Here is a 15,220-nt window from a genome sequence, read left to right on the forward strand (position 1 = left end):
TGAAATATTTACTTCATATTGTCTGAGGATTCTTAAAAAAAAGCCTATGTGATATTCTGATATGTCTGAAATGTGAAATTATAATAAAGTAAACATTGATAAGAATTATCAATACAGGGAAATTTGTTTCATGTCATAAGTAATCCTTTCACAACAGTCTTACAATTCTACAATAAAGTGCATGCGGCCATCTTTTTAAGCTCACTTTAACCTAGAGCAGTGATTCTTGAAATTAAACATTCAAAAACATTACTGAGGATTTTTACTAAAATACAAATTCTGACCAGTAAGTCTGGCATTGGTTCTGATCACAAATCATCACAAGTTCCCAGGTGCTGCTGCTGCTGTTGATCCATGAACCACAATTCAAGTAGCAAAACCCTAGGGCAACTTGCAGTGCAGGAATCCAGTGGCCATAAAGCAATCAGCCATCCCCGCCCCCAACCCCGTGGGTGGTAGTAAGGACCCTAGAAAGGCTTCCTCTCTCCTTTGAATTTGCTGAATGACCCAAGGCAAGTCACTACAAGAAGCTTTGACAAGAACACCACCTAAGCAGCTGCTGGGTCACTAACTGTCCAGCTAGAATTAGGAGAATTTCTGTGGCTGTTCAGCTGCTGCCTTGAACAGGGTTTGGGGAATCAGCCTGAGCAGCTGGTTAAGGAATAGAATTCATTTGGAAGGGTTTATATAAATAGATCCCAATCTGAAAGAAGATTTATTATTCTCTCATTAAAAAGCAGAGAATGGGACTGGGGTTGTGGCTCAGTGGTACAGTGTTCACCTAGCATACGTGAGACACTGGGTTCTATCCTCAGCACCACATAAAAATACATAAATAAAAAATAGAGATATTGTGTCCATCTACAACTAAAAAAAATATTTTTAAAAAAGCAGAGGAGAGACTGAGGTAGGGAAGGACAGATTATATAGTTACTTTATTTTCCATTTCAGTTTCTCCAACTACAGAAAAATAATGGCCCATTATCCACAGTCTTCCCAATAATATAAATATAAAGTGTGGATCCTATCCCCCAACGTCTGTAGCTCCTTTCGAACCTGGAACTTGGGACAATGAAGTACTATCACTGTTAAGATACAACCAGTTTTCAGCTTTCCCAACAAAATAAATGCAAGCAATAACTCAACTATATACTATTTCATTTAACTTTATTTCTGAATTTCTCTTATTAAAATTGCTATAATGACACCTGAAGAAGAATTTACTGAGCACTGCTCACTTCATCATTTTTTTTAAATATTTATTTTTAAGTTGTTTTTTAGTAGTTGGGCACAATACCTTTATTTTATTTTTTTATTTTTATGTGGTGCTGAGGATCAAACCCAGGGCCTTGCACATGCTAAGCGAGTGCTCTACTGCTGAGCCACAACCCCATCATTTCTATTAACAGAACTCAACAATTCAAGCAGAAACACAAATTATTTCATTGGGACTACTTAATTTGCTCCTAAAACAACTATAAGTAAAATAAGCCGATTAGAATTTTTATGGATTATCAACACACAAAGAAGAGCACCGAAAACTTCAACCAGAGTCAAGTGGAAAAGCACCAGTGCTCCGCCACAGAATCAATATGAACCTCACATCCCAGGCCCGGTGTCTTTCCAGAGCCTCAACAATCTGGAAAACTTCGGAAAACCAAGTTTTTAAATTATGTAAATTCAGTTTTTATTACCAATATATTAACTGTGAATCCAAAGAATTACCACAAGAATCTAAAAGGAAAATAAACACACCTCTCAAAACAAAATCTTCACAGAACTTATAAAACTTCTTATGTGCACCTACATTCTTTAAGAATGTTTTCATAAAACACATTGGCACTAAGATGAAGCATCAAGTTTGTGAACTGTCTACCTCAGAATTCACACTGTAAACATTCAAACAATTTTAAAGAAGTTTACAAAGTGTAGTTATATGTAATTTATTTCACTTATCTCAAAATAATCAGCCAATGTAGTACTCTAGTTTTCTATTCCCATTTACAAAATGAAACATAAAGTCTCTCTTTCATTCACAGACAGGTAAGCATAACAAATAAACATTCTGTGACATTAAAAGATTATTTCATAGATATGGAAGTTTGCTTTTGACTTCAGCTGAAATAAAAAGTAGCCTGACTGATACATTATTCACTTTGTTATCAAATACCATTTAAAGATATATCATGAATTGATATGTCTTGTACTATTTTTCAGTAACTATCACAAACAGCATGAATTCTGATGAAAAAACAAGTCATGTTCAAAAGCAATTACAACCTTTTTTAGGTAGAGAAACATCATTTGATAAAAGAACACAGACCAGATACATATGATCAAAGGGTAGAGTCTGAGAGGAATACACAGAGGGAAATTTTGCATTGACAGAATAAGAAATGAATCTGTTTGGACAAAGGCAAAGGCTGATTCCAATAAACAAGTCAAAAATAGGACTTTTTTCTCTCTTCCGAAATTAAGAGATCAAACACACACATACACACACATACAATCCCTGTGTTCTTTGTTTTGTCTGTAAGAACAATCTGTAAACTCTCTTGATGTTTCCTGTTCTCAATCTTCCAACATTCCTCTTCCTGCCCTTCATGAAGAGCAAATAAGGGAAATGGGAACAGCACAAATCCAAATTTAGTATGATTCACTCTCTTTAATAACACCTGGAGTAAACTAGTACAATGCACTTCAAAAATATTAGTAGAAACCAATACACCTCCTTTATATGAAATAATGCTGAATGCCTATATATTTAAGGCTATAAAATAAGTAATCAACCATCATTGCTGGACATATGAGATTGGGTGGGAGAATTGGCATTGGCCTTGGGTAGTAAATAGTCTTATTGCCAATTTTTGAGAATATATCTGGTTCCAAAAGAAAACACATAGGTTATGGTTTTGTATATAAGTATGTGGGACTTTTTTTGTTACTAGAAGACTGGGAAGAATTGTGGGAGAAGGGTGGAGTAGCAGAGATATTGATTTTTTTTTTTCAAATTCACAAAGAGAAGAGCTGTCAACAGCACACATGCTAATACCCAAATAGCAGCCAAACCTGCATCTTTCCGTCTGGGCAGGCCAGACACAAATGATATCTCGCAATCTAGGAAAATCAGCAGTCAGATATAAGGGGACTAGAGAGAGGAAAATCAATCACGGAAATGTCCATTTACATATCATTACTCCTGGTTAGAATCTGGAGTTTGAAGGCACAGAGGCACCAGGGGTTGCTGGCCAATCAAAACCAGAAAAGTAAAAGGCAAACCTTAAAACAAGCAGGCTACAGTTTATCTTCCTAGTAGGAAATAAGCATAAGAGCAATTAATTTTGTATCAGAGACAACAAGGAGTCAAGACACAAGGAAAGTGGCACTGCTTAAATGAATTGCAAGGTCCTCAGGGATCAGCAGTGTAACCTGCCAGGAATGGCATCCAAGGCTGATCTTGAGCTGCATTTCCAGGCTCAAATCACACAAAAGAGACAATAGTCCCTCTCTAGGTCACTGATAAGACTGCATCTGAAAGCTGCATGTTATTCTCCACAGAAAGATGAAAAAGCTGAATCAACAGTTGAACAAATGGCTAAAGAAATTGATTTAAATTTTTTTCCCATCGTTATAATACCAGGAAAGTTCATAGTGACTCTTCCACAGGCTTAATTCATAGAAGGATCTACACAAGGTAGGTAAATTAAAAATTTCTGAAGAGCAATATGCTGATACAATTATGGTAAGGGCCATTCTAGATTGTTTAGGTTTAATAGGGGATTAGCAAGGGCAGTGAAATGTGATGGACATCATTATCCAAAGTACATGTATGAAGACTCAAATTGGATGTCAACATATTTTATATATAAACAGATATAAAACATTGTGGTATATATGTGTAATAAGAATTGTAATGCAAAAAAGTACATGCATAAAGGCATAAATTGGCATGAACATACTCTATATACAAATATGTGAAAAATTGTACTCTATATGTGTAATAAGAATTGTAATGCATTCCACTGTCATGTATTTTTTAAAAAATAAAAGCAATAAAACTAAAAAAAATGATTAAAATGAATGACTGGCTGAATGAAACACGCATGCATACACAGACACACAGACACACACACACACACATCCTGAACAGCCTGTAGTTACTAGGGAAAGAGTTCTCAGAGTTCAGGAACAGTAAATGAAGAACTAAAACTAAGGCATTTCAGCTACCTCAGTGGAAGAGGATATCTCAGGAACCTGCACAACTCTTTACAACTGACTATGCTGGTTCACATAATATTTCACTAGATCCTCATAAAAACTATGCTGGATAGGTCAGGACAGATATTATTATCCCCATTTTATAGAAGAGAAAGCTGAGTTTCCAAGTCACCCCATCTGTGACCAGTTTTATAACTTATCTGAGTCTTACAGAAAACTTTCTTACAAGATGATAGATAACTAAGAGATGATAGCTACACCACCCACTAAGTATATTTTATTTCCTCTTTGTATTTCTATGCCTCAGTTTTACCAGATATAACAGATATAACACATGCTATTTAAAGTAACAAAGTAGATTAAAAGAGTGTAAGTTGATATTTACAGAAAGCTCTGATTTGAAAGATGATTATCATGGAGCAGTTTTATACCTTAACTGGAAAAGTTAAGGAAAAGGCCATAATCAATAAAATATTTCTAAATTGTTATTTAAGCAAAGTAAATATAATTCTTAGTCTTTAAATTTTTATTAAGCTTTCTATATTAGTAAGTATATGACAATGTTGAAAAGTGGCAAACTAAACATAGTAAGTTAGATTTAACTTATTTGGAAAAAAAAAGCTATACTTGGAACATTACTTTCAGATTTTTAAAATGTTATTTAAATGCTCAAAAGTTCATCATTCAAACTAGAATTTTAAAAAATCAAAGAAGAATATGCCTTTAGTCTGTACTACATCTCTAATCCATGTCTTTGCACTAAATCTAACTGGCTGTCATAAAATTTGAAGATGATAATATACCAAAAGATTTATGATAGCCAGAAAAAGGTAATATTTACAAAACAAATTTTTAATTTATGGAGAAATACAGATAGATCCACACTATGACTTTAAATTCTGGAAATAAAAGACATTCATTTGTGGGCATGTGTGTATATACTGATTGGAAAAATTTTCAGATACAATCCTGTGAGAATTACATTTGTTAGGATTGTACATTCTGTTAATAAAATTTAATATAAAGTCAAATGTTATGTTTTGCCACTAAAGAAAAGCAGACATATTTAGCTAAATCACTTAGAACTGAATGTCTAAGACTACAGTTGTTCATTTGAGATATCTAACCTGCAGGTATTAGAAAAGCACTTCTGCATTTTGTGCTGGAAGAAATTTAATATTTACTTGCTCAGGAAAAGATAAATAACACTTTAGAGGAGAAAAAGTTTCTTTACTATAAAAATGTCCATCAGCTGTTGAGACATTAAGTTACAATTCTTGAATACATGTGAGTTTAATCATACAACTGGTAGAGTTCAAACTTTCAATTAACAAACTACATGTCTTTTCAAGCGTAGGCTCTCCGTGGAGTGACAAACACTGTGCAGAAATCAATACTCTCTCCAACTTGCCTGCACATAATGAGTCACATCAAGCATGGTTCCAATACTAACAGGCATTGTATGTCAGAGATGCATGCAGTGATGCTTAATCCAAAGAGAATTTAATTAAACCACCAGATCACTCATTGTGTAGAGCTGTTGCCCTCTGCGCCCATCGAACGTATATACACACACACACACACACACATGGCTTTCCTTGTGCGTGCTATCATTTCATAACCTTTGCCAGGGTGGACGGTACAAGCTGCCACCTAAGTCTGTTGCAGTTCTAAGGGGCGAGGGAAATGCAGACGGAAAGTAAATAAATGATTGCTCTGGAAAACAATGTGAGTTTATTTCCAGGAAACCGGGCAGCCTCAACAATGAAAGAAACTGTCAAGTACAAAATAAGTTCTTTCTCCGTATCCTGTGGGCTCAGCCAGGAGCTCGGCTGTCGCTTTTCTCCCTTTTCTCCATCACCTCTCGGCCACCTTGGCGTTTCCATCTGCACCGCGAACCAAGGCAGCAGATGCGTCCGCCAGCCAAGCTGAGCGGGGTGGGTTAGCCAGAAAAGTTGTCATAATCCGCGGGAGGCAGAAGAGCGCCCGGGAGCCCGCTCCCCAGCGTCCACCTGGTGAAACTTCAGAGCCCCCAGAGGAGAGAAGGATAGAAGCAACCAACCAAAGGAAAGAATAACAAAACTGGAAGAGAACAGAGGACACGGATCCAGGAGAGCAGGGGTCACTGACTCATTTGAATGGCTTTACTTAGACAGCAAAGGGCTAACATAAAAGACTTGCTCTCATCCCTCTTTTAGGGTTCCCCAGGCGGACAGTAGTTGTTTAGAGCACCCATCAAACAGGCTGGCTCTGAGAGGTGCGGAGCCAGCTTCTCCTTGGATTTAAGGAAGAGCGGGCTCCCACACGCGGCTCAGGATTCTCGGACTGGGCTCCCAGACCTCGCTGCACAGGACGACTCTGCTCAGATCCTTAGAATCAAAACATCTTAAAAGACTCGGCCAACAAACACATATTCCAAGCGGTGCCCTAGCCCACAGGACAAAACCAGGAGCAACACTACGCTGGGGGAGGAGAATGGGGACTAGAGGAGAGACGGGGAAGTAGTTGGACAAGAGTCAAGGAAGGTTATTCCCGGGACAAAAAGCACCTGGCAAAGAGCGCCGAGGTCAGTGCCTTTGCGTCTCCACGTTTCTGACAATGGCTTCCCGGGGAATTTTGTGAACACTCTGGTGGCAGACAGCAACTAGCCCGCACCGCGAGCAACAGAGCAGTTGTCCCCGGAGTCCTAACTACTTTTTCTTTCTCTCTGCTCCACTAACCCAGTGCAGCCTGCGCTGGGCACCGAGGCCACTAGTTCCACACACTCCAGCACAGCCGTGCCAATCTGCGCCCCGATACAGCCTCAGGGAAGAACAATGGGTCGCCAAGACCAAAGTTACCTGCGCCAAGTGGCGCCCAGCTCAGTGCCCCGCGTCTCACCTGGCACAAACTCCGGGGACATCTCTTCCTCTACCCAGGGACCGCCTCACCCCAGAGGGCCAGGAAAGCTTTCGCCAAATCCTTGCCCCCGGCCCAGGCAAGGAGCCAGATCCACGTCTCACAAGCTAGGGCTGGGGGGCATTTGTCGGAGCTCCGGACACCCAACCCAACCGCGCGCCACCCGGGACACTCACCTGCAGAGAACTGGCCTTGGGCGGACCCCAGAAGAGGCCAAGGGGAGAGGAGCAAGAGCGCCACAAAAGCAGGCAGTGCCGCCGCCGCCGCCGCCGAATCCATGTCGAGTTTGGGAGAAGTTTCAAGCAGCTTTGCAAAGAGCTGCAGGGGGATGGCTGCGAAATCCACGACGGAGCAGGGAGCTGGGCCTCCCAGGCTTGGGGCGGAGAGTCCACAGCCGCCCGCCAACACTTTTTCCTTCTTTGCAGAAACCCAACTACCTCGGGGGCGAAAGCGTCTCCCGCGCCGCCGGCCGGCCGCAGCCGCAGCTCTCCATGCTCGGCGGAGGCTGCTCCTGTTAGTCAAGAGTTACTTTGCTCGGGGAGGGACGGGGGCGGAGCCTGGGGTGACGTCGCCCCGCGGGCTCCGGGCGCTTCTGAGGAATGCGGGCTCGGGCTCGGGCTCGGGCTCCGCGCCACCGCCGCCTCCAGCCTGAGAGACGCGCGCCAGCCTCGGCCGCGCGCTCCGTGCCCCGCGCCACTCGCTGCCTTTGTTCGCCGACTGAGCCCGGCCGCCCGCGGCCGCTCGGAAGCAGCGAGCGGGAAAGGGGAGACAGCGCAGCTCGCCGACCTGCTCCAGAAATCGGAGTTTGAGAGACGAGTTTGTAAACAGGGTGGCCGGATTCCCGAGGTCGAGAGCAGGAGACAGACCACAGCCGCCCCAGGAGAGGTGTCCGGGGGTTATGTCACCAAGGCTGCGGTCCCACCAGAGTGGTTGCCGGTAGGAAGAAAGGGGACTGTGGAAGCAATCCCTAAGGCAATATCGACCTACAGGGGAAATTTAGTTTCCTATTCATGCAATAAGGAATAAGACACTCCACCCCCATAAAAAAAAAAAAAAACTTGTTGTTCCTTGTTCGTATAATAAATAAAACTTGGACCAGAATAAAATGCTCGGTAACTTTCCAGTGTGAACAGCTGGCGTGTCTCGTTTCTGGTTTATTTGTCATTTGCCAAATATTTGAATTTACTTTCTGCTTCACTGACTTTGCTTCTTGTTCTTCTGGCCTCTTTCCACTTCTCCATCACCTAAGAATTGCATCAGGTCTCATTATATTCTTTCCTTTCATACAGGTCTAATGGAATAGAAAAGGTTTGGGGATTTTTAAAAAATATCTCGTAGGTATTTAAGACGTAAGTATTTAACAAAACGATTTTACACCAACAGTGAAAACAGCGATGTATGATTGATCTGCAGGAAAGTAAAGCTACAACAGTGAAGAATTTTACTTCTTCAGCAGCTTGGAGTGGTTTTGCCATATGCCACCCTGACTTGCTTCTGCGGTAAGAACGTATGGTACATACTTTATTCATTTTTGTAGCATATTGAAAAAATAGGTGTGATCACAATGGAATAAATAAAACTTACTCAGAATTTGTATGTCATATATAATTTCTAACAATAGTTTGTTGATTGACATATATCACTCAGACATCTTAAGATATGCATCCTCATTGAGTTAGCCTTTTTAAATCAAGAAAATGTGAAGTTCAATTTATATACCATTCATATAATGTACCTAGCCACATATTTCTTCAATCAAATATATGCTGTTAATGACCTGGTTTAGGACAAAGCCTAGAAATATAAATGAAAATAAATACCACATGTATATACAGATATGTTGCATGCATTATATTATACATATATGTAAGGAAGGATGGTCTTCTTTAAAAATTTGATCAGAACAGACATTTGATTAAACAGAATGTTGAGTTGTGTGGCTTGATCATTCAGCACACCTATAAGACCACTATCAATTCAATTCAGCATAGTTAAGTTTATCTCAGGTACAATGTAGATGTTTTAAACACAATCTATAACTTTGAGCACAGGACACCATTTCTATTTCTTAAAAGGAATTCTCCTAGGTCACAGGTAACAAAAACTGATAAGGCTTGTATTTTTCTTTTTAGGGACTTAGCAGACCTTTGTAACATTTAGCAACAATTTGCCACAGAAAGAATAAACAAAACCCTACCATCTGTGTACTAATTCATCTGTTGCTCTATACTTGTAAGAAAGATGAAATTCACTGCTTTGTCATTTGCTGTTTAAATACACAAACAAAAAGCTTATTTAAAGAATGACATATGTGTCACAGTTCTTAGCTTGTCTATTCCTTGGGACAATTTAGAGGACTCATTTTAGTTCTCTATCATAGAAATAAAAACAGTAACAAGTAATGTGTAGAGAATGCTTACTATATGGTAGGCACTGTCTTGGGATATACAATGCTGCATTGAAACATTAAGATACACAATGTTCCACTGAGTTCAGGCAACAATCCCTTGGCATAGATACAATTATTCTCATTTGAAAAGGAGGAAATAAGTAACTTACCCCATGACACCTATGCAAGTGAGAAGTACAAGAGGGAAAGGAAGAGAAAGAAGAAAATTCTCAAAGGGAATCAGCAAACTAGCAATGATGCCTTCTCAATAAAAATTTGAACAATTCAGTCTTTTTGTCCTTAGGGTCCTTAACTAATGCCGCTGGCCCATAGGAATTAAAATCATTTGAATGAAGATCATGTGTTTCTTCCATATACCAAAGTGTCTGGCAAATATTAGAAACTTCTTAAGTTCTTGTTTATTTGAAAGATTGAATTAATATACCAGTTCATCAATCAATGGATGAATTAAAAATTTTCTACAACTTTGAGAAATGACTTCATAACTTATGTTAAAATCACTAATAATATTTTATTTAGTAGGTAGAATAATTCTAATGAAATATTATAAAATATGAAAATAATAATACAAATATCCAATAACAGGCAGATCCCTGGACATTATATGGTAGAATATTTCATGATCACCACAAATGAAGATCATGAAGAAAATAAATTGTGAAATGGAAGAATGCTTATGATAGACTGTTGGGTAAAAAAAAATAAAACAGAATTTTAGTTTAGGAAAATATAACTTCTAGAGAAGGGTAGTAAGGTTATACAATAATGTCAGTGTATGTAATAACAGTACCTCAGGGGGAAGCACTTGCTAAAAGATGCTATTCACCTCATGGCAGCCAAGAGAGAAAGGATGGCTGAGGTCCCAATATCCTCTTTAAGGACATACCCCACTGACCTAACTTGCTACCTTTAAGTCCCCCATCTTAACACTGCATCCTTAAAATTTGTGTTATATGTATATTATTATAATAAAACAGTCAAAACAACAGAAGTCTACATGTACTGTGAAAACAACCAAGCAAAGAAAAAGAGAAGGCTGAAGGAAAACCCATAAGCCATAGTATTAATATAATTAGCAATAGAGATAGAATTATAAAACTTTATAGCTGCCATTCTCTGTTTTCCTATTACTGTGGGGTGTTTAGTGATAGTCTGTCTTTTAAAAGAGCACAGATTTACATTCTTACAGAGTTACTGCATACTAACTCTAGTCATGAACTTAAACTGGCACTTGGCAAAAAAAAAATTAAATAAAAATAAAAAAATACATTGTTTTCTGTAGAATCTACTTCTACCACACTTTAACAAGTGTAATTGGAAAATAAGGTCTCAAGATCAAATAAGCTTGAGAACTCCGGACTGAGCCAATGTAACTAGGTTTATTTACTATAGTACCTTTTCCATAGCTACCAATATTGTATTGTGCACTGGGAATCTATTTGAAGGAAAAAGAACACAGCATACCTCAAAGTTGTAGACCATAGAAAATGGTAGTAAACAAGTGTGTTAGTCAGCTTTCTGTTGCTGAGATAATCAACCTATAAGGAGAAAAACTATTTGGCTCAGGGTTAAAGAGGCTTCAGTCCATGATCACTTGGCCCCATTGCCTTTGGACCTGCGGAGAAACAAGTGTATCTGTTGGAAGCACACACTGAAAGGAATTGTAGAACTCATGACAGCCAAGAGAGGAAGGCTGAAGTCCCAATATTCCCTTTATGGACACATCCCATTGACCTACCTTGCTACCCCTATTTCCCCCCTTAAAGATCCCACCAATTCCAATAGCACCATAGGTTGTCACCAAATGAATCTTTGGTTGACATTTAAGAATCCATCTGTGACAAGGGGTATCTCTCAGGACTAAGGTTACAGGGGGGAAAAAAAATCTGGGAAGCCCTCCCTTAAATAACAATTAGTATCTTTGTATCTCAATTTCCTGCAGAGAAAAATGAGATTCATAAATCAGATTTTTCAGAAGATTGAATGAACTATGTATTTTTTGTTGGAGATGTAAACTTGGTTATAGATGTAAATATGAAAGGGCTGGATGATAATAGTTGCTTAGTAAATGTAATTTTCTTCACTGAAGTGTTATGTGCACAAACCTGTACCCAGCAGAAGCAAGGTCTTATTTACCCAATGACAGTGTGAGTGTACACACAGCATGCATTTATAAGCAATTAGATAATATTCTTAGCTTGTTAACAGGAACTAATTGGTTAGTTATATTATGCTTTTCAATTGGTAAAGCATATTCACCCATGTGATCTCAATCTAGCCTCACTCCAACCCTGGGAAGCAGGCAAGTCAGGTAGTGTTATTAATTCCACTTAACTGATGAAGAAAGCCACAGCTCAGAGGGATTAAAATACTTGCCCAAGGTTATGCAGCTGGTAGTGCTGTGTAACTCTGACTTGGGTCTTCTGGCTCTACATCTCAATCCCCACTGCAATTCCTGTGTACTTAATTCTCACCTACAATGCCAATTTACCAGGCAATGGGTTGGTAGATGGAAATTCATGTCTATAGTTTCTTTGAAAAGTGAAAGAAAAAAACTAAAAAAGAATTTCTTACAGTAAAATTTTCTTACAGTAAAATTCAAGTGTTTGTGTGTTGTTAATAGAGGATCCAGGGAAGAGAATGATGGGGAATTTCTGACAATAAAGCCCTTGGCTAAAACAGCAAGATCCAGAACGGAGACAAAGGGTTTGCTACACCCTTGGAAGCTGTTGTTCTGGAAGTGTGTTGGCCTGGTGGACTAGAGGAAAGCCTAATTGCTCCCTGGAGTTGCACTCTGACCTGGCCACTTACTACTTAGATCTCACCACCAGAGTCTTTAGAAACTAGAGGAATAGTGATGGCAATGTGCCTGAATCTCTAAGGAAATTCTCTTCTCTAGGCAATTTTGGATCAGATGAAAAAAATATATACTATATGCAAAACCAGAGTTATTTTGTGAGTCCCTTGAACCCTTTAAAATATCCATAACTGGGGATTAGTTCAGAAACAAGAGTCAAGAAAATGCATGCTCAAAGGTTTTATCAAGGGAAGGGGAAAAAAAATGTGAGCAGCTTGAGAGCTCAGTGTTGCCAATTTGGAAGAGCAATTTGCCTACAGCTGGATATAATTAACAAGCTTGGGTCAAAAAAGAAGCCAATCATAAAAGTGTGAATTAGATTGAGGTAGAGGAATGGGACAGTGATAGTCACTTCCAGATCTGGTATATTCTCACTGGGGAGCCCCCCCCCCCATTTTTAGAAAGCCTAGTCCAGTGATATTAATAAGAGATTAAGTTTTGAGGAAAGAAAAGAATGTTTGACCCTCCACTAGTCTACTATGAGTTTGCTAAATTATTTTTCTATGACATTACATCATGCCTTATTCTCTCGTTATACCAGTGAGTATTTTTCCATGCCCCACCAAATGTATTTTGTTTTTCCAGATTCACTAAAGGAAAAAAGGGTATAAAGGCAACTGCTATAAAGCATCCCATTGAATCCTATTTAAATTCTTTTGGTTTGAACGCATGCATTATCTTGAGATATTTTGTGTTTGTTATTTTAGAAAAGCCAGGAAGGAGGATAACTTAAAACTAATTAAATAGACCATGCATTCAATAATACATTTTGTAGGGTTAAGAGCGCATATGCAAAGTTGCAGCCTGATGAGAATTAACACAGCTGAATAAGAAATTCTCTAATGATTCTGCTCCTTTCTTCCTCCCACTTATATCTGAAGGGGGTTAAGGGGCTGGCTTCACATATGGAACCCTGTGGCTCTTGCCATCTTTCTTCTCTGTTTATTCTGGTCTTCAGACAGAATGAAATAGAATTCTGAACACAAAATGCGGTGCTTCCAAAGCTCTGGAGATTTTTCTAATCCTCCAAATGTTCTCCAATAAAATCCTCCCTTAACACTGTTGGTGCTGCCACAGCATTCATAACCGGGGGAAGCCTGACAAGAAAATGAACCATTGAAACCTACATACAAACATAGGGGTTCATTTCCATGCTGAAGTCCTCTTTAAGCAAAGCAAAGAATTCATTTTGTCATTTGCAAGCATTTATTAAGTGTACAACACAGTGCTAGTTACCCTATGGGGGATGCAGGAGAATTAGCAGTTTACTTGTGAGTTTAGCAGGCAAAAAGAAAAAAAAAATTAACTGACAACAAACTGTTTAAGGGAAGAGAAAGATAAATGAATAAATAAGTGTGTGTGTGTGTGTGTGTGTGTGTGTGTGTGTGTGTGTGTGTAAATGTGAAGGAATAGAAAGCAGAGTACTAAGTCATGGCAAAGTGCTGTTGGAGGGGAAAGCTTTATGAATGGCTAGCTTTGAGCTATATCTTTTTTGGGGGTAGGGAAAAGTATCAGGGATTAAAGTCAAGGGCACTAAACCACTGAACCACACCCCCAGCCCTATTTTTGTATTTTATTTAGAGACAGGATCTCACCAAGTTGCTTAGTTCCTAGCTGTTGCTGATGCCAGCTTTGAACTTGCAATATTTCTACCTCAGCCTCCCAAACTGCGGGATTATAAGTGTGTGCCACCATGCTTGGATTGAGCAACATTTTGAGGCAAGTGATAGTTGTGGCAGGCAGAAACAGAGGCCTGAGGGGTCAATCCCTCTTTGGAACTTGAACTTCTAACTGGAATAGGCTTCCTGGGTTGTAGCTGGTCTTGATAACTACCAAAGCATGTCTCTCCTTGACTGTGATACTTGTGATATCCTGAGAATGATTTCTCATTTCATTGAAGAATTTTTGAAATTCCCTGAGAAGCTTTGTTGGAAGATGCACCAAATATATAACAGATTTCTCAAAACATCAGATTTTATGCTTTCAGAACATCACAATTCTCTAAAACTAAATAAGAGTATTAAAAAGTCAAATGAAATTTCTTTGGGCCATAAAAATATAGTCAATTAACTTTTTTACTTGTTGACAACTACAGCTGATATAAACAAATGATCCAATGATCTCAGCTGAAAGCCAAAGAGAAAGAAGTGAAAACAGTCTAAGAATTGGAGGTTGAGTTCATCAAAACCTAGTTTTATTCAAGTTTCTTTATGATGTAAAATGATCATCTAACTACCTTATACAAACTTTAGAGAAGCTTGGTAAATAATGTAAGTGTGCATAGGATATAATAATATTAGCTAATTTTAAAAATACCTTACATGGGATAGTAGGCAAAATATTGAAAACATGCCCCAACTCCCCAAAAATGAAATCTATGACCTAATCCCTGAAAGTTGTGAATATGTGACCTCACAGGGTAAAGGAACTTTGCAGATGCAATTACACTAAGAATCTTGCAAGGCTATATTTTCCTGGACCATTTGGTGGGTAGTCCAGGAGGTCCTTCTAAGAGGAAGCAATTGAAATTAGAATCAGAAACAGAAGATGTAGAATAGAAGCAGAAGTCATAAAGAGTAAGAGTTGCTATACTTGGGACTGTGAAAATGTAGGAGGCTATAAGCCAAGGAATACAAGTGACTTCTAGAAGCTGGAAAGGTCAAGAAAGGGGATTCTCCCCAAGAGCCTCCATATTAAATATAGACCTGCTTTCTCCTCAACTGTACTTCTAGTGAAACCCATTTCAGACTTCTGACCTCTAGAGCTTAAAGATAAATTTGGGTTAGCCACTAACTGTGTAGTAATTTATTAAAACAGTAATTGGAAGCTAATATACA

General features: G+C 38.9%; 1 protein-coding gene across 8 annotated transcripts in view; it reads right to left on the reverse strand.

The window, feature by feature from the left end:
- The window catches only part of PTPRK (protein tyrosine phosphatase receptor type K), a 572,160-nt gene extending 564,613 nt beyond the window's left edge, over positions 1-7,547 (reverse strand). For 4 of the 8 annotated variants that reach the window (XM_081294494.1, XM_081294493.1, XM_081294499.1 and 1 more), the window contains exon 1: positions 7,293-7,547. In XM_081294494.1, the coding sequence (XP_081150620.1) occupies positions 7,293-7,395 (103 nt within the window). In that variant the 5' untranslated portion in view covers positions 7,396-7,547. The remainder of the gene's footprint in view (positions 1-7,292) is intronic. The other 4 variants (XM_081294498.1, XM_081294496.1, XM_081294495.1 and 1 more) reach the window with 1 other exon arrangement.
- Positions 7,548-15,220: the final 7,673 nt, after the last annotated feature.

This window comes from Spermophilus citellus, assembly GCF_964194105.1.
Source record: "Spermophilus citellus genome assembly, chromosome: 5".
Classification (NCBI taxonomy): Eukaryota; Metazoa; Chordata; class Mammalia; order Rodentia; family Sciuridae; genus Spermophilus; species Spermophilus citellus.